The 24,753-nt window shown below is 41.1% G+C and overlaps 1 protein-coding gene across 6 annotated transcripts in view; it reads left to right on the top strand.

The window, feature by feature from the left end:
* The window catches only part of EFCAB2 (EF-hand calcium binding domain 2), a 118,980-nt gene that overhangs the window by 71,116 nt on the left and 23,111 nt on the right, over positions 1–24,753 (top strand). For all 6 annotated transcript variants that reach the window (XR_009729909.1, XM_061382458.1, XM_061382457.1 and 3 more), the window contains one exon: positions 11,352–11,424. Coding sequence is in view for 5 of the 6 variants with exons in the window: in XM_061382458.1 (XP_061238442.1) it covers positions 11,352–11,424 (73 nt within the window). In the remaining variant the exon portion in view is untranslated. The remainder of the gene's footprint in view (positions 1–11,351; positions 11,425–24,753) is intronic.

Below are 24,753 nucleotides of genomic sequence, written 5' to 3'. Positions count from 1 at the left end.
GAAATCAGTGTGGCCCCTGCACAAGGGTCCCACACAAACTCAGAGGGGTTCTGTGCTTTTTCAAGTTGTCGTTTGATTACCAGTGCAAAAATAACAAAGGTGACAACACTGAGAGCTTACCACTTCCTAACTACTGTATTACGTTTCTATCTTATCTATGCTCCGGAGAGGATATATGTGTGGGAGGGTACCGTGTGATAGGGCTATTGTCACTAAGTCCATCGTGAGTCACGTCAGATTGGTAGCTTGAAACTGGCCGTGGTCGGTAGATTTGCACAATGAAGATGCAAATGCTCCTGATCAGGGCCTTTTCCCCTGAGGACACCACTTGATCACCCGTACACTACTGTACACAGATAAGTTTGTCTCTGCCTCCCCTCTCTCTCTCCCCTTCCAAAAGCCTGACAGAAAGACTTTAAAAGAAACTATTAAAATTTAAAAACTATTTTGATTTTATTGCATTGACATCAATATGTTTTTAATAGTTCTTTTAAATGGTGACTTTAATAATTTTAAGGACTTTAATAGTTTTAATAATAGTAGAGCTTCCCTGGTGGCTCAGATGGTAAAGAATCTGCCTGCAATGCAGAAGACGCAGGTTTGATCCCTGGGTCAGGAAGATCCCCTGGAGAAGGGAATGACAACCCACTCCAGTATTCTTTTTTTTTTTTTAATTAATTTATTTTTTATTGAAGGATAATTGCTTTATAGAATTTTGCTGTTTTCTGTCAAACTTCAACATGAATCAGCCATAGGTATACATATATCCCCTCCCTTTTGAAACTCCCTCCCATCTCCCTCCCCATCCCGCCCCTCTAGGTTGATACAGAGCCCCTCTTTGAGTTTTCTGAGCTGTATAGCAAATTCCCGTTGGCTATCTATTTTACATATGGTAGTGTAAGTTTCCATGTTACTCGTTCCATACATCTCAACCTTTCCTCCACTCTCCCATGTCCATAAGTCTGTTCTCCATGTCTGTTTCTCCATTGTTGCCCTGCAAATACATTCTTCAGTACCATTTTTCTAGATTCCATACATATATATTAGAATATGATATTTATCTTTCTCTTTCTGACTTACTTCACTCTGTATTAATAGGTTCTAGATTCATCCACCTCATCAGAGCTGACTCAAATGTGTTTCTTTTTATGACTGAGTAATATTCCATTTTGTATATGTACCACAACTTCTTTATCCGTTCACCTGTCTAGATGTCATGGACATCTAGGTTGCTTCCTTGTTCTAGCTGTTGTAAATAGTGCTGCAGTGAACAATGGGATACATGTGTCTCAGTTTTGGATTCCTTAGAGTATCTGCCTAGGCCACTCCAGTATTCTTGCCTGGAGAATTCCATGAACAGAGGAGCCTGGTGGGCTACAGTCCATGGGGTCACAGAGAGTGAGACATGACTGAGCAACTGAACACTTTCACAATAATTTTAAAAGGTTATTTTGAAATATTTTTCAATCAATTAGCTTGATTCAAAATCTTATTTAGTCAAAGTTCAATAGGCCAATCTGCCTTAATATTATATATAATTATTTTCTTATTTCATATTTTTTCATATTTCTTTTTCGTACTTTTATTTTCTAGTTCCTATCTAATACATACTTTCTCTTAATTCTGAGCTTCATTAATTTTCATCATTAAGCTTTGACATTTCTATTCCTTATCTCTTAAAACTATATTTTCATCTCTTTCAATGTTTTCTTACATTTTCCTTTTCAGATGTCTTTCTTCCCAGACCTCTTTCTCTTTCTAAAAAGTTAATGGCCTGGGTTTTTCTATCCTCTGTTCTTTCTTACATTTCTCTTTTTTCCTTAGCTCACTCTCAGGAGCCTTACAACACCTGGGGCTGGATGTTTGCAGTATGGTTTCCTTCAGAACGGCCAGGGTCTCAGATCCATCTGGAGTTTTTCAGAGCACCTTAACCCTCCTGTTATGTCCCTTGTTCTGGCACTAGAATTATGATGTGAGAGTAGTTCAGGGGATCACGTGGTCTTCAGTGCTCCGGTCTCGTATTTCAGGACATTGGAAACAAAAGCTCCACATCACGTTTGTTTCTGCTGTCATTTCCCTTTACTCTCCTCTCGGGGACTCTGTTTAGGAACTCGAGAGGCCTCCTGAAATATGTTCACCTCATCCGGTGTCATTTGAAGAAAGAGCACATGTGAGAGAAAGGGGCTACGTATTAAACATCACCTCCCTTCTCCACTTCATTTGCCTTTGCGTAATTTTCTTCTTAGTTGCCCTCTCTGTGGCCTTTGCTGGGCACTGCAACCACCGGACTGCCACAGAAGGGCACCTCCCGGTAAGCTGTCTTCTGGGCCAGAGGCTGACCTGGCCATTGCTTGTCTTTGGAGAGCTTGAGCCCAGTGCTTGTTAGAGTCACTCACAAAAACCAGCTGTTTCCCTGCAACAGCAGGAGCAGTTCTGGTGCTGCCTTCTTGGTATTTGGTGAAGGGATGAGAAGGGCTCCATCCTTTCCATACACTTTTCTTCTACATGCAAACACGGGAGACTGGTATCCGGCCTCATCTCTACCTGTACTTCTGGAAACAGACGACTTTAGATCTATCATCTTGCTAAGTTTTCAATATTAAATTCTAAAATACTGAGGGAAAAGGTTGTAACTTGTACATTTTCTTGTGAAACTGAAGGCTAGGACATCCTTAATAATCAACTTTTTAAGTCAAAATGATAAAAAACTGTATAACATGAAAGGAGCAAATTGTTTCATGAATAAGAGAACAAGAACATTCTCTTTTATAAGCCATAGGTTATACAAGGCAGAATTTCAGTGATTGTTTCTTACTACTTTGGTTTTGATTTCAAGAATGAAAGGAAGTTTAAAAAACTTCAGACTTATAGACAAATAATAAATGGTACACTGAACTCGTGTGTACTTTCACTTAGATTCACCAGTTCCCAACATCTTTGCCACACTTGCTTTTGATGTGTGTGCTCTCTCCCTATATATTTATTATGTTTATATTTATGTTTGTATTTTATTATTATTTTCATTTTACTAGACTCTTTTTAAAATTTTACTTTTAATGGAAGGATAATTGCTTCGCAGTATTGTGTTGGTTTCCACCAAACATCAACATGAATCAGCCGTAGGTTTACTCATGTCCCCTCCCACTTGAACATCCCTCCCGCCTTCCTCCCCATCCCACCCCTCTAGGTTGTTGCCAAGCCCCAGTTTGAGTTCCTTGAGTCATGTAGCAAATTCCATTGGCTATCTATTTTACATATGGTAATGTATGTTTCCATGTTATTCTCTCCATACCTTCCGCTTTCTCCTTCCTCCCCCACCAGCTGTGTCCATAAGTCTGTCCTCAATGTCTGTATATCCATCGCTGCTCTGCAAATAGTTCATCAGTTCCATCTTTCTAGATTTCATATTTATGCGTTAGTATATGGCGTTTGTTTTTCTCTTTCTGACTTACTTCACTCTAGGTTCGTCCACCTCGTTAGGACTGACTCAAATGTGTTCCTTTTTATGGCTGAGTAATATTCCATTTTATATATGTACCACAGCTTCTGTATCCATTCATCTGTTGATGGACATCTAGGTTGCTTCCATGTCCTAGCTATTGTAAATAGAGCTGCAGTGAACACTGGAGTACATGTGTCTTTTTAAATTTTGATTTCCTCAGGGTATATGCCTAGTAGTGGTATTGCTGGGTCATATGGTGTTTTTATTCCTAGTTTTTTAAGGGTTCTTCATATTGTTCTCCATAGTGGCTGTATAAATTTGCATTCCCACCAATAGTGCAAGAGGGTTCCCTTTTCTCCATGCCCTCTCTGGTATTTATTGTTTGTAGAATTTTTGATGATGGCCATTCTGACCGGTGTGAGGTGATATCTCATTGTGGCTTTGATTTGCATTTCTCTAATAATGAGAAATGTTGAGCATCTTTTCATGTGTTTATTAGCCATCTTTATATCTTCTTTGGAGAAATGTCTGTTTAGGTCTTTTTCCCACTTTTTGATTGGGTTGTTTGTTTTTCTGGTATTGATTTGTATCATTTTACTAAACTTTGAGAGTAGTAGACACTGTAGACTTTGTAGACACTGAGACCTTTTCCTTTAAATACTTGAATGTATATCTTCTGAGAACAAGAACATTCTCTTTTATAAGCCATAGGTTGTGTGTGTATGTGGTGTGTGTGTGTGTGTGTGTGTGTGTGTGTGTTTAAAAATAATCTCAGAGTTAAGCACTTGAGGAGAACTTTAAGAAACCATTTGGCTCCTTCCCCTGCTTCTTGCAAGTAAATTCCTAAACAGTACAAAATTGGTATTTTTCAAGAGTGATGTATACAGATTTCTACATGGAACATGCCTGTAATAGAGTATGTGAATCCGAAGTGTAGGACCATTCTCATGATGTTCACATATGTCCCTGTAAACAAAGAAGCAAATGAATGCTATGCTAAACAAAACCGTATCTGAGGGCCACATGTGTTCCTTTGGGCATCAGCTTGTGATCCCTGGATCTATCTTCAAGGCTCCCATGGGGTGGCGTACCCACAGCTTTCTGTAGAAGCACCTTGGTACAGTCAAGTTCTTTTTTAAGTCTAACTAATTATGCAGTTGCGATTTATGAGAGATAGTGGTGTGTAGTGGTTAAGAGCGTGAAGTCCAGCCTGTGTGTGCGTCTGAATCCCAGTTCCGCTACTTAATAGGATCTTGGGAAAATTACCAGACATTTCTGTGGTTCAATTTCCCCCATATGTAAAATAACAGTGCCTACCACACAGAGCTATTGTGAGGAGATATTTTTTCTTATATCCATACAGATCATGATCATGTTATAAGGAAGGGGAATGAGATGAAAAGTCTGTTCTTTCTAGAAGTCTTAGAGGAGATGTCCATTCCTAAGCCAGAAGACTAGTTAATCTACTTTTCTCACATCGTGAGGGCTTTAGTTTCTGTTCTCATCCCTGTTCTCTGCTTAGCCCCCTTGTCGGACTTCTCCACAGCTCCCGAGATTTCCCTAGTCCCAAGGAAGTCATTGCTTTAACATATTGGCTGTATGTGACCTCGGGCCAATTCCTTAATGCCTTTGGGGTTTAATTTCTTCCTCTGAAAATGGAGGTAACAGTAGTGCCTACTTCCTGAGGATGAAGTGAGTTGGTAGAATGTGCCGGATGCGGAGTGAGTGCTCTGGAGCTGTGGGCTGTCAGGTGTGATCTGCGTCCCCTTCCGTGGGCATCCCCCACATCGTGTATTCCGTACTTCTGGTCTAGATTTTCTTACCACTGGCACTCTTGCTGGTGATGGTGGTGGGGGGTTCTTCCTCTTTCTTCTACGAGTGCTGTCACTAAGATACTGCACGTGCATGCTCTGACGCTCAGTTGTGTTCAACTCTTCGTGACTCTGTGGACTGTAGCCCACCACGTTCCTCTGTTCATGGGATTCTCTAGGCAAGAATACCGGAGTGGGTTGCCATTTCCTACTCCATATTAAGATACCAGTGGTCTTCTTTGGTCCACATCTAAGATAGTTCTTATTCTTTTGGCCGTCTTTAATATTTTTAACAGTAGAGATCATCCTGCAACAGAGGTGCTGAGCAGGGGGCACTTAAAGGGGTTACAGGAAGAAGAGAGGGTCAGATGAAGGGAAGGGAAGGGAAGAGATGAGGGAGTGAGAGAGACCTGGACTGACTGATGAGTAGAGAGCCAGTGATGGAAGTATTTTGGAGAGGGGTTGGAGTTAGACATGGAGAGGATGAGTGGGGAATGGAGTCGCAGTTACAGGAGGAATAATTTCTAAGTATTGTAATAGCAAAAGGAAGCTGAGAAATAGAATAGTTGGAGGTGGTCGGGCACCCATCAAAATTCTTTCAAGAGAAGGAAGATTGTGAATGTTTTACAGCCAAAGAGGTAGCAAATAATAAAGGAAAGACTGAAGATGCTGAAAGAGAGGAACGTATGTCAAGAACAAGAGCCAAGACTGGAACTAAGAAAAACGGAGTGGGGTTAGCTTTGTTAGGAAGAGTGCTTTTTTTTCCCTCCACGGTTGAGAGCGTAAGGAAGGAGGTTTGCTTCCCTGGTGGCTCAGATGGTAAAGAATCTCATAATTCATGAGACCCATGTTCCATCCCTGGGTTGGGAAGATCCCCTAGAGAAGCGAATGGCAACCCACTCCAGCATTCTTGCTTGGAGAATTCCATGAACAGAGGAGCATGGTGGGCTACAGTCCACGGGGTCACAAAGAGTTGGACACAACTGAGTGACTAACACTTTCACTTTCATGTACATACTTGTGGTGGTATGAGAGAAGCGTATGGAAAGGTGGTGGTATGGACTGAAGGTTTGAGTCCTTCTCAGATTCATATATTGAGGCCCTTACCCTCAACAGGATGGTATTTGGAGGTGGGACCTTTGAGAAGTGATTAGGTTTAGATGAGGTCATGAGAGTGGAGCCCCTCAAAGAAGAGGGAGACCCAAGCCTGCTCTCTTTCTGCTCTGTGAGGACACAGCAGGAAGAAGGTCATCTGCAAGCTGGGGCATGGACTGTCACCAGACCCCAAATCAGTTAGTGCTTTGATCTCAGACTTCAAGCCCCTAGAACTGGGAGAAATGAATGTCTGTGGTTTAGGTTTCCTAGTCTGTGTTATGTTGTTAGAGCAACCAGAGCTGAGTGAGGAAGGTCAGTGATGGTGCCGACTTCAGCAGTTTTCATTTCTTTGGTGAAGTAGGTGATAGGGTTTTCTGCTGAGATTAAGGGAGGCCATGCTTTGGAGCTTGAGACCAGAGAGGATTCAGGATAGCTCTTTGGGAAGTTTGCTAGGGCATCAGCAGGAGATGAGAGAAAGGATTGTCAGGCACCGTCCAGGACACTTGATGCTAGATGGCATGAATCTGTAGTGGGCCACAAGTTTTTTGTTGTTTTCTTCCAGCAGTGCTTTGCAGTAACAGGAAATTAAAATTAGAGACGTAGAGATGCTCAGGGTTATGGATCAATAGAGCAGGCAGGATGGAAGGTTAAGGGACCCAGAATCCGGGGCTGTGATAATGGAAATTTTGAATAGTTGACTGTGGAATATTGAGCAACCCGATGTGTAGATTAATTAAGTGCTAAACACTGCATGAGTGAACCCCAGGGGAAACCAGTGGAGGAACAATCGAGCCAACCTACAGAATTATGAAAAATAAGAACTCGTTGTTGTTTAAGCCCCCACATTTTGGGCAGTGTGTGATCCAGCAATGGAAACCTGCAATGCTCTGCCTCGTGTTGGGCAACTGGGACCAGGAGCCTGGGGGCAAGGGAGCTGGTGCAGTAGGTCAGGCCCTGGGGAAGCAGAGCAGAAGAGAGTGGAGAGAGAAAGAGAAGACTTCGCAACCCATTCCCAAACCACGAACTAGGGTTATAGATATGAATTGTATCTAGAGTAGTCTAGTAGACTAGAGGTAAAAGATGTGTCACATTCCTGTATTTTTCTAAATCGAATCTAATTCCATTTCACCGTGTGCAAGACCAGAAAAAGTTCAACATTAGCAATTCGGTGGCTCCTTCTTTTCTTCTCTCATATTGTCCTCAGTTAGTTAGTGTTAGTCTCTCAGTCCTGTCCAACTCTTTACGACCCCATGGGCTGTAGCCCACCAGGATCCTCTGTCCATGGAATTCTCCAGGTAAGAATACTGGAGTGGGTTGCTGTTCCCTTCTCCACGGGATCTTCCTGACCCAGGGATTGAACCCAGGTCTCCCGCATTGCAGGCCAATTCTTTACTGTCTGAGTCACCAGGGACCGCATTGTACTAGGAGGCTAGTGCAGTCTTTAGGGAAAACAAGGGCAAGAAAACCACTGTGCTGCTGAGATGTCTAGGCCTGAAGGCACGGGCATCACCCCCTTCCTCTGTGCCCAGGTCGGCTGCAGGGATCCGGACCACAGCTTCCAGAGCCCAGAGCACAGAGGAGGAATTAGCTTTCCACCGAAAGGGAGGGTGGGCGAGCTAGAGAACCTGTGGTTTGTGTACACGTGAGCTCTTGAGGTTTTGTATTGTTCTCTAGGCCACTGTGGACCCCTCAGCCGAAGGGTCTTTGCCCTTTTCTCTTATATCATCAGGACTAGACAGAAAGAAGTTCCTTGATGCTCAGAGAACATTAGGCTTTGTTTTCTGTGGTCTGCCTGGGCAAAGTGAGACAGTCTAGCTCAATGCCCTCAGAAAGCAGAAGATGGTGATGGGTTCTTCAGAGCAAAGTGGAAAGAGGGACAGAGTAAAATTTTCTAAGACTGCAAGGAGGAATCTACCACCTTCTCATAGGAAGCAGCTTGCTGGTGGCAGGTCTTCAGATGAGATGGCCATGTGGATATAGCACTAAGCACCCGACCCAGCCCTTCCTACCTCCTCAGGAAGCCCATCTGTTCAGCTGATGGTGCCCTAATCAGTCTTCTACTTCACCCTGGTTCATTCTCATTGGTATTTCAACATGCTCACATCTTTCTGGTCTTAAAAAATAGAAAATCTTCCTTGACACCATGTCCCCCTCCAGACATCAATTCTTCCCCTTCACTGCACAGATCCATCCATCTCAACCCTGATTTCTCCTCAGCCTTCAAGTGAAATATCCTTGGTCAAAAGTCAGAACTTGTCTCCTTCTTTACTAATTCCAGTGGACATTTTTCAGAACTTATCTTCCTTGACCTTTCAGCAGCATTCAACACCAAAGATGACTCAGTTTTTTCCATCTCTTTCCTTAGTTTCCATGGCATCACCCTGTCCTGAATTTCAGCCTATTTCCTGGCTCCTCTTCTCTGAGTCTAGTGCAGATTCCTCACCCTTGGGCCATCGTGTCAGTGGGGGTACTCCTGTGAGCTCTTCCTGCGTCATCATCTCTTCCAGCCAAGGCGCTCTTCTTAGAGGAGCTCTTCTGGTCCTGTGGCTTTGTTACCAGATCTGGGTTTCCAGCCCAGATTTTCTCCTATGCATCTTTATACATGTCAAGTCTACCCTTTGATTTTATCCCCTTCGAAAGCTAGTAAGTTAGCCTGTTACTGTTTCTGGGATATAGGCAGAAGACCTGAGACCTGGGTCAGCGACCCAGGACTTCATTTAAATATTTTTGAGGGAATTCCCTGGAGGTCCAGTGGTTAAGACTCTGTGCTTCCACGGCAGGGGGCACGGGTTTGACCCCTGGTCAGAAAACTAAGATTCTGCATGCTTTGACATGTGGCCAGTAAATAAATAAATAAATAAGGTTGAAAGTTTCTCATAGTGGCACGGGGGATCAATTACATTGCTGACACAGCACAATGCAATTCTAAGTTTCTCTTTATGTGCTGTACGTGTCTTCACAAAGTGCATCATGATGGCAGCTATTCCCTAGAAAAGAACCAGCAAAAGGAGGATTGCATATATAATTAAAAAATTTCTAGTAGTTGTATTTTAAAAAAGTAAAAGAGAAACAGGTAAAGCAATGTGTTTTATTTAACCGATATGTCTAAAATATGATTTCAACATGTAATCAATTAAAAATTATTAATGGATGTTTTACATTTTTTTATACTAATTTTTGAAATCCGTATAGATTTTTCACTTAGAGCCCATTTTAATCTGGACTAGTCACATTTCCGGTGCTCTATAGCCGGTGGAGGTAGTGGCTTCGGTACTGCATGGTGCAGGCCTGAAATTTCTCTTTTTTCCCCCCAGCCTACCTCCCCAAGATTTGTAACCTACAAGGGCATACAAACGCTGCCCTCCTCACTTCCCTGCCTTCCCTTTGTTTCTGTGAGTTAAGGCAGCCTTTACCCTTATCCTTCTGAGTTTGGAGTTGAAGCAGTTCTCTGATTCACAGAGCAGAAGGCCTAGAAGGTTATGGAAGAGATAAATCCATGACTGTTTATCAAATTATATTTTTTTGTCCCTGCCTCATTAACTATTTGTTCTAATGTATGCAATAGCCAGTCTGATGTTACAAGAATATTACTACGCTGGTGTTAGCCAGTTTCATGGGTCATCTTTAGCTGCTTCTTGAGAGAAAGTATAATCTTGTAAAATATTTTAGTCTCTAGCAACAGTGTCGTGTTCAGATCCTGCCTCAGTGAGGCATGTGGGCATGAAGAGCAGTGAGACTAAGGAGCTCAGGGAGGTTGACATGAAAACATTACATGTTTAGTTGGCTCTCAGATCAGTGAAGACCAAGAACCCTGTATTCCACAGTTACTGACTTCAGGTTTTCTCTTGATACCCATCCTTCAGCCTCCTGAAGTGAAGAACTTAAAAATTCTTATTTAAAATGTTTTCTCTGTAAAATAGAGAGTAAATATAATACCACAGATATTAGCCAGAATGGTAAAGAAGTTAAATATTCTAGTTAAGTGAACATTAGTTAAGTTGTTAACATTAGTTAACATTAACATCTAGTTAAGTTGAACAAGTTAACTTTCAAAATATCACAACTTTTTAACCATTTTAAATGAAAACATTTAATAATCTATTATAAATCCCCTGAGCATCCAGAGAGTACTAAATATAGCTTATACTTTTCTTAGGTTATTGTTAAATTGAATTACATTCCTATGGGGGAGGGGGTGAGGAATAACTAATATTTGTTGAGTGGCTACTCTGTCAAGAGCTGGGCTTTATGTTATGGTGGCTCATATTATTTGACCATTAGAGTGTTCTCAGCCCAGTTCTGAGTATTTCAAGGAAGAATCTGTGTTTCACCTACCAGGTAGGCTTATGCATGCAGATTAACCTACCCACTCTAGCAAATTAGAGGGCTGGAGTTGGAACCCTAGCAGTCTGCCAGTGGCTTCCCCTGTGGCTCAGCAGTAAAGAATCTGCCTGCAAAGGAAGAGATGCAAGAGGTGAGGGTTTGATCCCTGGGTCGGGAAGATCCCCGGGAGAAGGAAATGACAGCCCACTCCAGTATTCTTGCCTGGGAAATCCCAGGATATGGGAGACTGGTGGGCTATGGCCCGTGGGGTCTCAAAACAGTTGGACGTGACTTAGTGACTAAACAACAACAGGAGCCTGCCTCTAGAGGTCCTACTTGTAGGTGCCCTGCCCCTAGACTTCCCCTCACTAGACGTTATCATCCTCATTTTACAGATGTGGAAACTGTGGCTCAAAAGAATTAACAAACACTTAAAACCAGTTAGGAAGTGGCAGGGTTTGCGCCTGCCAGTCAGCACAAACACTTCTTTCTTCTCTCTTGGGTTCACTTGTCTGCCTTTTCCTTTCCTCAGAAAGTATCTTCCATCCTCTTGAGGCAATGTTTATTACATGACTTTGTTTGCTGTGCTATACCTGCTCTGAAGTAATTTAGAGAAACATAGTGCTTGTTTTTTCAGAGTTTATATTCTAAAACAATTGACTACTTTTTTTTTCCCACAGAGAGGTCGGAACAATTATCAGGTCATTAGGATGCTGCCCTAGTGAAGGAGAGCTACATGATCTGATTGCAGAGGTAAGTAGGCTAAGAAACTTTCATTCATGGCTGATTGAAATGGAATGACTCTTAGCATGGCTCTATCTTCTTGTAAAAAAAATATATATATATCCTTACCTGAAGTGAAAAATACCCTAAATTACCAAATATACTCAGTGAAGACATTAGGACAGCTATGAACGTGCATGCATGCTAAGTCGCTTTAGTCATGTCTGACGCTTTGCGACCCCATGGACTGTAGCCCGCCAGGCTCCTCTGTCCATGGGATTCTCCAGGCAAGAATACTTGAGTGGGTTGCCATGCCTTCCTCCAGGAGATCTTTCTGACCCAGGAATCAAAACCGTGACTCCTGCATTGCAGGTGGATTCTTTACCGCTGAGCCACCAGGGAAGCCCTAGGACAGCTATGTGAATTAGCAAATCAACAGAATCTGCAAGAATTGATATCAGATCTTAAAGAAATGTTTATGACCAATAATGTGATGGATCAAGTAAAGACCTCACTTTAGATATTACACTCTTTGTAATTAGTTGAAGAAAGGCCAGTAGACACAGAGGACTGACTGTGTGCAGAATGAATATTGACAGATGAAAAGAATATAGTAAATGTCAGTTTACAGGGGATAGAAAGAGTAGAGACTGTGCATTTGAGGAAATAAAACTAACTTCCAGAAATAGTAGTAAATAAAATAATAACTCACTTGACATTGAATTTTGAAAATGCTTATTTGTAATAGTGTAGATGAGTTGCTGGAGGGACTTATCTTATAAATGGTGATGAGAAGCCCAAAACCAGAGAGCTTCATGCCTTGTTTGGTTTTCCAGAAGAGTATCTGATCAGATTTCAAGTACAACTTTCAGTTCAACAAGGCAGAGGCCTCGAGGGAAAAAAACTACCTGGTCAGCCACTAGAAAACTCCTTTCAAACTTGCTTATTAGGTATGTGGGTTCTGGTGGAGGCCAAGTATCAACAAAGAGGATAGGGACAAAGGCAAGCATGTATGATTTTATTTATCTCCTTATTCCCTGCACCCAGCATAGTACTTGCCTGTCCAGTTTTACCCAGAAGAGAAGGAAGTGACTCTGGGTGAGTCACTTAACCTCTGCATCAGTTTCTCCATAATAATACTTACTTCAGAATTTGCTTCAAAGATAAATGAAATAATGTATAAGAAGACAAGTTTTGAATCCTAAAGTACATAGATTGGAAAGATGACTGTTGCTCCACATTAACACTTTTTAAATTTAATTATTTTGTATTGGAGTATAGTTTATTTACAGTGTTGTTGGTTTCAGGTGTACAGCAAGTGATTGTTATACACATACATATATACATTCTTTTTCAGGTTCTTTTCCTATGTAAGTTGTTACAGAATCTTGAGTAGAGTTTGCTCTGCAATACAGGAGGTCCTTGTTTATTGTCTGTTTTATACATAGTAGTATGGACATGACTGAGCGACTTCACTTTCACTCTTCACTTTCATGCATTGGAGAAGGAACTGGCAACCCACTCCAGTGTTCTTGCCTGGAGAATCCCAGGGACGGGGGAGCCTGATGGGCTGCCGTCTATGGGGTCGCACAGAGTCGGACACGACTGCAGTGACTTAGCGGCATGGATATGTTAATCATAAACTCCTCATTTATCCTTCCCCCACATTTCCTCTTTAGTAACCATGTTTGTTTTCTAACCCTGTGATTCTGTTTCTGTTTTGTCCATAAGTTCACTCACATTACCATTTTGATAACTAAAACCAAGTACCAATTTTTATTAGCATTTAAAAATATTCAATAAAGGAGGAAACTGTTTTCCATTTTGGGGTCCAGTAAAGTCATTTTTCGGAGAAGGCAACGGCACCCCACTCCAGTACTCTTGCCTGGAAAATCCCATGGACAGAGGAGCCTGGTGGGCTGCAGTCCATGGGGTCGCGAAGAATCGGACATGACTGAGCAACTTCCCTTTCACTTTTCACTTTCCTGCATTGGAGAAGGAAATGGCAACCCACTCCAGTGTTCTTGCCTGGAGAATCCCAGGGACGGGGGAGCCTGGTGGGCTGCCATCTATGGGGTCGCACAGAGTCAGACATGACTGAAGTGACTTAGCAGCAGCAGCAGCAAAGTCATTTTTCCTGAGTAGCAGGAAAAAACATCTCCTGCATTGGTCCTCACTAACGAAAAGTGTTGATCACTCCCTTAAAGTGACTATCATCAAAGCTAGAATTTGTATTGGGGAGAGGAAAGTTGGCACTGTGGAAGAGCTATGAACTGGAAGATAAATTTACAGTGAAATCACAATTATTGTTTGTAATTGAGTAGACTAAGTGGAGCAGTAATGAAAAATACCTCTGAAACTTTAGAACCTAATTCTTTTATGGTTTGCTTGTATGTATTAATCTAAAGCAGGGATCAGCAAACCACAACTCCTGGGCCAAATCCAGTCCACAACCTACTTTTGTAAAGTCTTATTGGAACACAACTAGACTCATTTTGTTGTTGTTGTTCAGTCGCTAAGTTATGTCTGACTCTCTGCAACCCCATGGACTGCAACAGGCCAGGCTCCTCTGTCCTCCCCTAGCTCCTAGAGTTTGCTCAGATTCGTGTCCATTAAGTCATTGATACAATCTAACCATCTTATCCTCCACTGCCCCTTTTTCCTTTTGCCTTCAATTTTTCCCATCATCAGGGTAAGACTTATTTACTTACATATTATCTATAGCTATTTACTTACTACAAGAGTGGAGTTAAGAAACCATATGATTTGCAAAGCTTAAAGGTTCTGGCTTTTACAGAAAAGGTTTGCCAACTCCTGATCTATATATAGGTTTCTCTGGCAAAGTAGACCAAATACTATGTCTAGTGTTAGGAGATTGGAATTCAGATCCCATAACTACTGCTTACAGCTGTGTGGCCTTTGGTGAGCCACTTAATCTTTTGAAGTCTGGTTTCACATGCAAAAGGAATGCAACAATACCATGGTGTTTTATGAGTATTTAATAACTGTAAGGAATCAGCTGTTGCTTGGTGGGCACTCTGCATATTTGGATTTGCTTGCTGTGTAGATGACTTGCTACCAAAACACCCCCACAGGTTTGGGCAGTTAGCCACAGTAGGTGTTCAGGTCCCAGTGTTTTATTTTGTCTTTACTGTTTTCTTAGGTACATTGACACAACTTTTGAAAATTACAGATATTTAGAACAGTTATGGTCTCATGAAGATCACTGAGCTATCTAAGCTCTGCTGCTGCTGCTAAGTCACTTCAGTCGTGTCCGACTCTGTGCGACGCCATAGACGGCAGCCCACCAGGCTCCCCTGTCCCTGGGATTCTCCAGGCAAGAACACTGGAGTGGGGTGCCGTTTCCTTCTCCACATACAAAGCTACATAATAGTAAATGTCTAGAGGTAGATGTCATAGTGCTAACTGCTCTGTAGTAGTTTCAGAACTGAAACTGTTTCTGCCTCATTTGTTCTGAAGTGAAATAGTGACTATACTTTAAAATTCTTCTATAAAAAATTGGAGTCTGTGTTTGGTTCTCTAATTGTCATTTAATTGAATTTTATTGTAGATTCATACTAACTTTCAGTTGTCCACTTCCTGGAGATCAATTTGAAATCCAGTGTTTCTCTTGAAATAGATCATTTTAAAAAATCACTCTGCATTGATCCCTCTACTTAATATTCTGTAGTTAACCACTGGTTCCACATAATCTCTGTTTGGAATGTCACAAACCCAGCAAAAATGAGAAAGGTTAATGAAAATCTTATCAACCTACAGGTTACTAAACAATTTTTCCTTTGATATTAAGTTAGAGCCACCTGGGATCTTCAATGTGCAAGAGCTGGGAGGAGATAATGACATTTCAGTACAAGTGGAAAGAATATTTAGTGGTCTACATCCTTTGAAGTTCAAACCTAAGTGTACTTATAGAGAATTTAAAGTAATTACAAAAGAGAACTAAAAGATGTTTGGAAAATAATATCAATTCTGGTGAGATTATTACATTGCACAGTGATTTTTAAAAAGGTCAAGTCATCAGGAAAGTCTAAAAATAAAAAATGTGTGTGCATCTAATAACAGAGCTTTAGTATACATAAAGCAAACATAGACAGATTAGAGGGAAAAAAAGACAATTCCATAATCACAGATGATGATTACAGTAAACTTCCCTAAGTAACTGATAGAATAGCTATATAAAATATTAGCAAAGATATAGAAGATATGAACAATACCATCAACCACTCCAACCTAACTGGTATTTATAGAACACTACCCTGAACGATGGTGTGATCACTGACCTAGAACCAGACATCCTGGAATGTGAAGTGGGCCTTAGAAAGCATCACTACGAAAAAGCTAGTGGAAGTGATGGAATTCCAGTTGAGCTCTTTCAAATCCTGAAAGATGATGCTGTGAAAGTGCTGCACTCAATATGCCAGCACATTTGGAAAACTCAGCAGTGGCCAGAGGACTGGAAAAGGTCAGTTTTCATTCCAATCCCAAAGAAAGGCAATGCCAAAGAATGCTCAAACTACCGCACAATTGCACTCATCTCACACGCTAGTAAAGTAATGCTCAAAATTCTCCAAGCCAGGCTTCAGCAATATGTGAACCATGAACTTGCAGATGTTCAAGCTGGTTTTAGAAAAGGCAGAGGAACCAGAGATCAAATTGCCAACATGCGCTGGATCATGGAAAAAACAAGAGAGGTCCAGAAAAACATCTATTTCTGCTTTATTGACAATGCCAAAGCCTTTGACTATGTGGATCACAATAAACTGTGGAAAATTCTGAAAGTGATGGGAATACCAGACCACCTGATCTGCCTTTTGAGAAATCCATATGCAGGTCAGGAAGCAACAGTTAGAACTGGACATGGAACAACAGAGGGTTCCAAAATGGAAAAGGAGTATGTCAAGGCTGTACATTGTCACCCTGCTTATTTAACTTATATGCAGAGTACATCATGAGAAATGCTGGACTGGAAGAAGCACAAGCTGGAATCAAGGTTGCCGGGAGAAATATCAATGACCTCCGATATGCAGATGACACCACCCTTACGGCAGAAAGTGAAGAGGAACTCAAAAGCCTCTTGATGAAAGTGAAAGTGGAGAGTGAAAAAGTTGGCTTAAAGCTCAACATTCAGAAAATTAAGATCATGGCATCTGGTCCCATCACTTCATGGGAAATAGATGGGGAAACAGTGGAAACAGTGTCAGACTTTATTTTTCTGGGCTCCAGAATCACTGCAGATGGTGACTGCAGCCATGAAATTAAAAGACGCTTAGTCCTTGGAAGGAAAGTTATGACCAACCTAGATAGCATATTCAAAAGCAGAGACATTACTTTTCCAACAAAGGTTCGTCTAGTCAAGGCTATGGTTTTTCCGGTGGTCACGTATGGATGTGAGAGTTAGACTGTGAAGAAGGCTGAGTGCCGAAGAATTGATGCTTTTGAACTGTGGTGTTTGAGAAGACCCTTGAGAGTCCCTTGGACTGCAAGGAGATCCAACCAGTCCATCCTAAAGGAGATCAGCCCTAGGATTTCTTTGGAAGGACTGATGCTAAAGCTGAAACTCCAGTCCTTTGACCACCTCATGTGAAGAGTTGACTCATTGGAAAGGACTCTGATGCTGGGGGGGATTGGGGGCAGGAGGAGAAGGGGACGACAGAGGATGAGATGGCTGGATGGCATCACTGACTCGATGGACGTGAGTCTGGGTGAACTCAGGGAGTTGGTGATGGACAGGGAGGCCTGGCGTGCTGCGATTTATGGGGTCGCACAGTCGGACACGACTGAGGAACTGAACTGAACTGAACCCTGAACAACTGCAATATACATGTTCTTTCCCTGTGTACATGGAGTGTTCATTAAGGAGTACTAGGCCACAAAACAAATCTTAGTAGATTTTTAATACCCCAAAAAATGAATTAAATAGAGAGCAATTGAGAATAAGATCATTAGAAAATCCTCAAGTACTTGGAATTATACTTATTTTTTAAAAAAATTTTATTTATTTATTTTTTGAGAGATAATTCCTTTACAGAATTTTGTTGCTTTCTGTCAAACCTCAGCATGAATCAGTGATAGGTATACATATATACCCTCCCTTTTGAAACCCCCTGCCATCTCCCTCCCCATCTCACCCCTCTAGGTTGATACGGAGCCCCTGTTTGAGTTTCCTGAGCCATAGAGCAAATTCCCATTGGCTATGTATTTTCCCCATAAGCAACATACTTCTAAATAATTCATGAATCAAAGAAGAAATCACAAGGAAAATTAGAAAACATTTTGTCCTGAGTGATAGTGAAGATACAACATGTCAAACTTTGTGGGATGCAGGTAAAACGTCACTTAGAGGACAATTTACCACTTTAAGTGTTTATATTAGAAAAGACAAAAAAAATCTACAAATAATTATCTAAATTCTCATAAGAAACTAGAAAAACAAGACCAACATACACACAATATAAATAGAGGGAAGAAAATTATAAAGAGCAGAAATCAGTGAAATAGAAAATGGACAGAGAAAAATCACTGAAAGAAAATATGAATCTGTTTGAATACAGTTGATAAATTTATAGCTAAGTACATTGAGATACAAATTATCAATATCAAGATTAAAGGGAACTGTATTCAATACCTTGTAATAGCCTATAATGGAGAAGAATCTGAAGAAGAATATATATAAACATATGTATGTATATATAAATATAAAGCTGAATCACTTTGCTGTATACCTGAAACTAACATAACATTGTAAATCAACTCTACTTCAATAAAAAATGTTTTAAATTATCTTTTATTTAATTATGAAATTTCCCTTCTACCAGTTCTTAATAGTACTAGAGCTATAGTCACTTCTTGAAACAGAAATTAAAGAGTAGCTTCTGTATAAAAAATTTTTAAGATGAAGAATGGGTTTTCATTATCCTCAAATAATAACAAATCATTATCAAAAACTGTATGCCAATGAGTCTGACAACTTAGATAAATGGATAAATCCCCTGAGAGACACAGATGACCAAAACTGACTCAACAAAAACTGGAGAATTTGAATAGTACCATATCGATTACCAAAATTAAATTTATAATTAAAAATTTTCTCACAAAACTAGAGATTCAGATGAATTCACTGGTGAATTTGCTCTAACATTTATGGAAGAAGGAGTACCAATTCTATACAAAAATATTTCTGAAAATATTACAGGAAAGAACACTTTTCTAGCTCAGTTTTTGAGGCTAGTATCACTCTGATACCAAAACCAAGCAATCATATTACAAGAAATAAAACTATGGACCGTATTAACACAGATGCAAAAAAATCCTTAATAAAATTTTATCAAATTAATTTCAACAATATGTTAAAAAGGATAGTACATCACGAGCAAGTGCCATTTATACCAGAAATTTAAGGTTAGCTTAATATTAATCAATGTAATTTACTACATTAATAGAACAAAGTAGATAAATGATATGATCATTTGAATAAATACAGAGAAAACATTGAAAAAATTCTACACTCATTGAAGATAATAATACCCAGCAATATGAGAAGAAAAGGAAACTCCTTTACCTGGCTAAGGACATCTACAAAAAGCCCTAAGGCTAACGTCTTGCTCATTGGTGAAAACTCAGTGCTTTCTGCCTAAAATCAGGAATGTCCATGTTCATCACTCCTAGTCATCACTCTGCTTGAAATCTTAGCTAGTGCAACAAGGCAAGAAACAATAACAGCAAATACACAGTTTGGATAATAAAAAGTAAAACTACATGATTGTGCATGTAGAAGATCCTAAGAAATTTACCAAAAAGCCATTAGAACTAATATATGAAGTTAGCCAAGCTACAGGCTACAAAGTCAACATACAAAATTCATTATATTTCTATAAACTATAAGTTAACAATTAGAAAAATTAAGCAATCAGTTCCATTTATAATAGCCTAAAAGTGAAATAATAAAGTTAACAAAAGATAGACGAGACTCATATACTGAAAACAGCAAACATTGTAGAGGGAAATTAAGATTTAAATAAATGAACAGATATACATATTTGTGAATTAGAAAGCTCAATATTTTTAAGATATTCTTCTCAGATTGATCTCTAGATTCAACACACTTTCAACCAATCATAGCAAAATTTTCTGAAGGAATATACAAACTGATTCTAAAGTTTGAATGGAAACGTGAAAGACCTTGAACAACCAAAATAATTTTGACAAAAAGGACAAAGATGGATTTATACCACCTCATATGCAGATGACACCACCCTTATGGCAGAAAGTGAAGAAGAACTAAAGAGCCTCTTGATGAAAGTGAAAGAGGAGAGTGAAAAAGTTGGCTTAAAGCTCAACATCCAGAAAACAGATCATGGCATCTGGTCCCATCATTTCGTGGGAAATAGATGGGGAAACAGTGGAAAGCGTGTCAGACTTTATTTTTCGGGGCTCCAAAATCACTGCAGATGGTGATTGCAGCCATGAAATTAAAAGACACTTACTCCTTGGAAGGAAAGTCATGACCAACCTAGACAGCATATTAAGAAGCAGAGACATTACTTTGCCAACAAAGGTCTATCTAGTCAAGGCCCTGGTTTTTCCAGTGGTCACGTATGGATGTGAGAGTTGGACTATAAAGAAAGCTGAGCGTCAAAAGAATTGATGCTTTTGAACTGTGGTGTTGGAGAAGACTCTTGAGAGTCCCTTGGACTGCAAAGAGATCCAACCAGTCCATCCAAAAGGAGATCAGTCCTGGGTGTTCATTGGAAGGACTGATGATGAAGCTGAAACTCCAATACTTTGGCCACCTCATGCGAATAACTGACTCATTTGAAAAGACCCTGATGCTGGGAAAGATTGAGGGCAGGAGGAGAAGAGGATGACAGAGGATGAGATGGTTGGATGGCATCACTGACTCAATGGACATGAGTCTGGGTAGGCTCTGGGAGTTGGTGATGGACAGGGAGGCCTGGCGTGCTGCAGTTCATGGGGTTGCAAAGAGTCAGACACGACTGAGCGACTGAACTGAACTGATTGCAGATTTACTATGAAGCTTCAGTAATCTCGAGTATTATATTTGTACACATATTGTGTGGTATCATGCACAGTGTGATATTTTGTACACTGGTACACATATAGATCAGTGGAACTGACTAGAGAATTGAGAAAGAGAACCACACATATCTTTGACATAGGTGCCAACATCATTCAATGAGAAAAGGATAATCATTTCAATAAATAGCATTTGAGCAAATGGTTATCTGAATAGAAAGAAACAACACTCTTTTCAACATTCTTTTACTCCATATACAAAAATTAACTTGAAATGGATCATAGAACTGAACATGAGAACTAAATCTATAAAACATAGGGAAAACTTTGTGATGTTGGGTTAGCCAAAGATTTCTTAGATAAAGAGACAAGAAACCATGAACCATAAAGGAACAACAATGATTAATTTCATCAACATTAAAAACTTTTGCCCATCAAAGGGCAGAGCTAAAAACATACAGGGCTTCACTGGTTGTCCAGTGGTTAAGAGTCCACCTTGTAATACAGGGGCCACTAGTTCAATCCCTCGTCTGAAGAAGATCCCACATGCTGTGGAGCAACTAAGCCCATGTGCCGCAACTCCTAAGCCCAAGCTCTAGACCCCTTGAGCCTCAACCATTGAAACCCGTGCGCCCTAGAGCCCATGCTCTGCAACAAGAGAAACCACTACAATGAGAAGCCTGCACGCCACAACAAAGAGTAGCTCTTGTTCGCTGCAGCTAGAGAGAGCCCACATGCAGCAATGAAGACCCAGCACCGCCAAAAGTAAAAATAAACAAATGCGAGAAATGGATTGGGGGAAAATATTTGAAAGATAATTTATTTGATATTGTACAATTCATTTGATAATATATGAATGTCTGTGCTGCGTTTAGTCGCTCAGTCATGTCCGACTTTTTGCCACCCCATGGACTGTAGCCCGCCAGGCTCCTCTGTTGATGAGATTCTCCAGGAAAGAATATTGGAGTGGTTTGCTATGCCCTCCTCCAGGGGCTCTTCTCAACCCAGGAATTGAACTGGGGTCTTCTGAATTGGAGGCGGATTCTTTACCAGCTGAGCTACCAGGGAAGCCCATATGAATGTCTGTTTCAACCTAATTTTTTAAATAGCCAAAGATTTGTACGGACATTTTGTGGAAAAAAAAAAAAAGTATCAGTGGCCCATAAGCACATAAAAAGATGATGAATGTCTCTAGTCAGTGGGGATAATGAGGTGCCACTACACATCTGCTAGAATGGCTAAGATTTGAGTCTGAAAATGTTAAATGTTGGCAAGCCCATTGATGAAAGTGGAGTGTTAATGTTCCCTACTATTATTATTGTATTACTCTTCATTTCTCTGTTTATGTCTGTTAATATTTGCTTTATGTATTTAGGTGCTCCTGGGTTCAGTACATAAATATTTACAATTGTTAGGTCTTCTTGTCGGGTTGACCCCTTTACTATGTAAATTACTATGTAATGTCCTTCTCTGTCTCTTGTGATATTCTTTTCATTTTGCCTAATTTTCTTTATGTCTATGTGTTAAGTAGGTCAGTTGTGTTTCCCAGTCTTGGAGTAGTGGCCTTATGTAGGTGTCCTGGGGGCTCAGCAGCATGCTCTCCTCTGATCACCAGAGCTATATGCCCCCTGTGTGGGCTGCGTGTGCCCTTCTATTGTGGCAGGGCTGACTACTGTGGGCGTGCTGGTGAGGGGACTGGCCCCCAGTTCACTTGGTTGCAAGGCCCTGCCTCTCACTGAAGGGTGGGATAGGCTTCCTGTGTGGTTTGGCTGAGCAGCCCTGGGAGGGGTGCAACTGCTACTGGACCCCTGGAGGGCAGGGCTGAGTCCATCCGCAGCTGTCTGTGTGGCCTGGGGAGAACACGTGAGGGAGGGGCTGCTGCCAGCCCACTGGCGGGTGAACACGGCCCCAGCAGAAGTTTGCTAGTGAAGGATTCTGAAATGGAGCTCGGCAGTGATGGTGTCATTGTGGTAGAAGAAGCTCGCGGAAAAGGCTGCTACCAGTGTCTTCATCCCTTGGAGGTCCAGCTGCTTCCTGCCTCTCTGGGAGGCTCTCCAAGATTAGCAAGTAGGTCTGACCTAGGCTCCTTCTGACTACTGCTTCTGAGCATTCAGAGTGTGAGATTTTATGTGCACCTTTTAAGAGAGGAGTCTCTGTTTCCTATAGCCCTCCAGCTCTCCTGTTCACAAAGGCAGACCTGCTGGGGGCTCATCTTCTGGTGCAGGACCCTGAACTGGGAAGCCCAAATGGGGCTTGAACCTCTTACTCCTTGGTGGGAACCTCTGCAGTTGTGACCATCCTTCTGTTTGTGGGCGACTTACCTGGGAGTGTTGTTCAGTCTCTCAGTCATGTCCAACTCTTTGCGACCCCGTGGACTGCAGCATGCCAGGCTTCCCAGTCCTTCAACATCTCTTGGAGTTTACCCAAACTCATGTCCATTGAGTTGGTGATGACATTCAACAATCTTATCCTCTCTTGTCCCCTTCTCCTCCTGCCTTCAATTTTTCCCAGCATCAGAGTCCTTTCTAATGAGTCAGCTCTTCAGATCAGGTGGCCAAAGAATTGGAGCTTCAGCTTCAGCATCAGTCCTCCCAATGAATATTCAGGGTTGATTTCCTTTAAGGATTGACTGGTTTGCTCTCCTTGCAGTCCAAGGGACTCTCAAGAGTCTTCTCCAGCACCACAGTTCAAAAGCATCAGTTCTTCGGTGCTCAGCCTTCTTAATGGTCCAACTCTCACATACAAATATGACTATTGGAAAAACCATAGCTTTGACTAGACGGGCCTTTGTTGGCAAAGTAATGTCTCTGCTTTTTAATACTCTGTCTCAGTTCAGTTCAGTTTAGTTCAGTCGCTTAGTCATGTCTGACTCTTTGCGACCCCAACACCACAGTTCAAAAGCATCAATTCTTCGGCACTCAGCTTTCTTTATACTCCAACTCTCACATCCGTACATGACCACTGGAACAACCATAGCTTTGACTAGATGGACCTTTGTTGGCAAAGTAATATCTCTGCTTTTTAATATGTTGTCTAGGTTGGTCATAACTTTTCTTCCAAGGAGCAAGTGTCTTTTAATTTCATGGCTGCAGTCACGATCTGCAGTGATTTTAGAGCCCCCAAAAATAAAGTCTGACACTATTTCCACTGTTTCCCCATCTGTTTGCCACGAAGTGATGGGACCAGATACTATGATCTTAGTTTTCTGAATGTTGAGTTTTAAGCCAACTTTTTCACTCTCCTCTTTCACTTTCATCAAGAGGCTCTTTAGTTCTCCTTGCTTTCTGCCATAAGGGTGGTATCATCTGCATATTAAGGGTTATTGATATTTCTCCTGGCAATCTTGATTCCAGCTTGTGCTTCATCCAGCCCAAGGTTTCTCATGATATACTCTGAATATAAGTTAAATAAGCAGGGTGACAATATACAGCCTTGACGTACTCCATTCCTGATTTGGAACCAGTCTGTTGTTCCATATCCAATTCTAACTGTTGCTTCCTGACCTGCATATAGGTTTCTCAAGAGGCAGGTCAGGTGGTCTGGTAATCCCATTTCTTTCAGAATTTTCCACAGTTTGTTGTGATCCACACAGTCAAAGGCTTTGACATAGTCAATAAAACAGAAGTAGATGTTTTTCTGGAACTCTCTTGTTTTTTCCATGATCCAACATATACTGGCAATTTGATATCTGGTTTCTCTGCCTTTTCTAAAGCTTGAAAATCTGGAAGTTCACAGTTCATGTACTGTTAAAGCCTGGCTTGGAGAATTTTGAGCACTACTTTGCTAGCGTGTGAGATTAGTGCCATTTTGCGGTAGTTTGAGCATTCTTTGGCATTGCCTTTCTTTGGGATTGGAATGAAAACTGACCTTTTCCAGTCCTGTGGCCACTGCTGAGTTTTCCAAATTTGCTGGCATATTGAGCGCAGCACTTTCACAGCATCATCTTTTAGGATTTGAAATAGCTCCACTGGAATTCCATCACCTCCACTAGCTTTGTTCGTAGTGATGCTTTCTAAGGCCCACTTGACTTCACATTCCAGGATGTCTGGCTCTAGGTGAGTGATCATACCATCGTGATTATCTGGGTCATGAGGATCTTTTTTGTATAGTTCATCTATGTCTTCTTGCCACCTCTTCTTAATATCTTCTGCTTCTGTTACGTCCATACCATTTCTGTCCTTTATCGAGCCCATCTTTGCCTGAAATGTTCCCTTGGTGTCTCTAATTCTCTTGAAGAGATCTCTAGTCTTTCCCATTCTATTGTTTTCCTCTATTTCTTTTCATTGATCACTGAGGAAGGCTTTC

This window comes from Bos javanicus, chromosome 16 (genome assembly GCF_032452875.1).
Source record: "Bos javanicus breed banteng chromosome 16, ARS-OSU_banteng_1.0, whole genome shotgun sequence".
NCBI lineage: Eukaryota > Metazoa > Chordata > Mammalia > Artiodactyla > Bovidae > Bos > Bos javanicus.
This window is presented reverse-complemented; position numbering and strand designations above follow the sequence as displayed.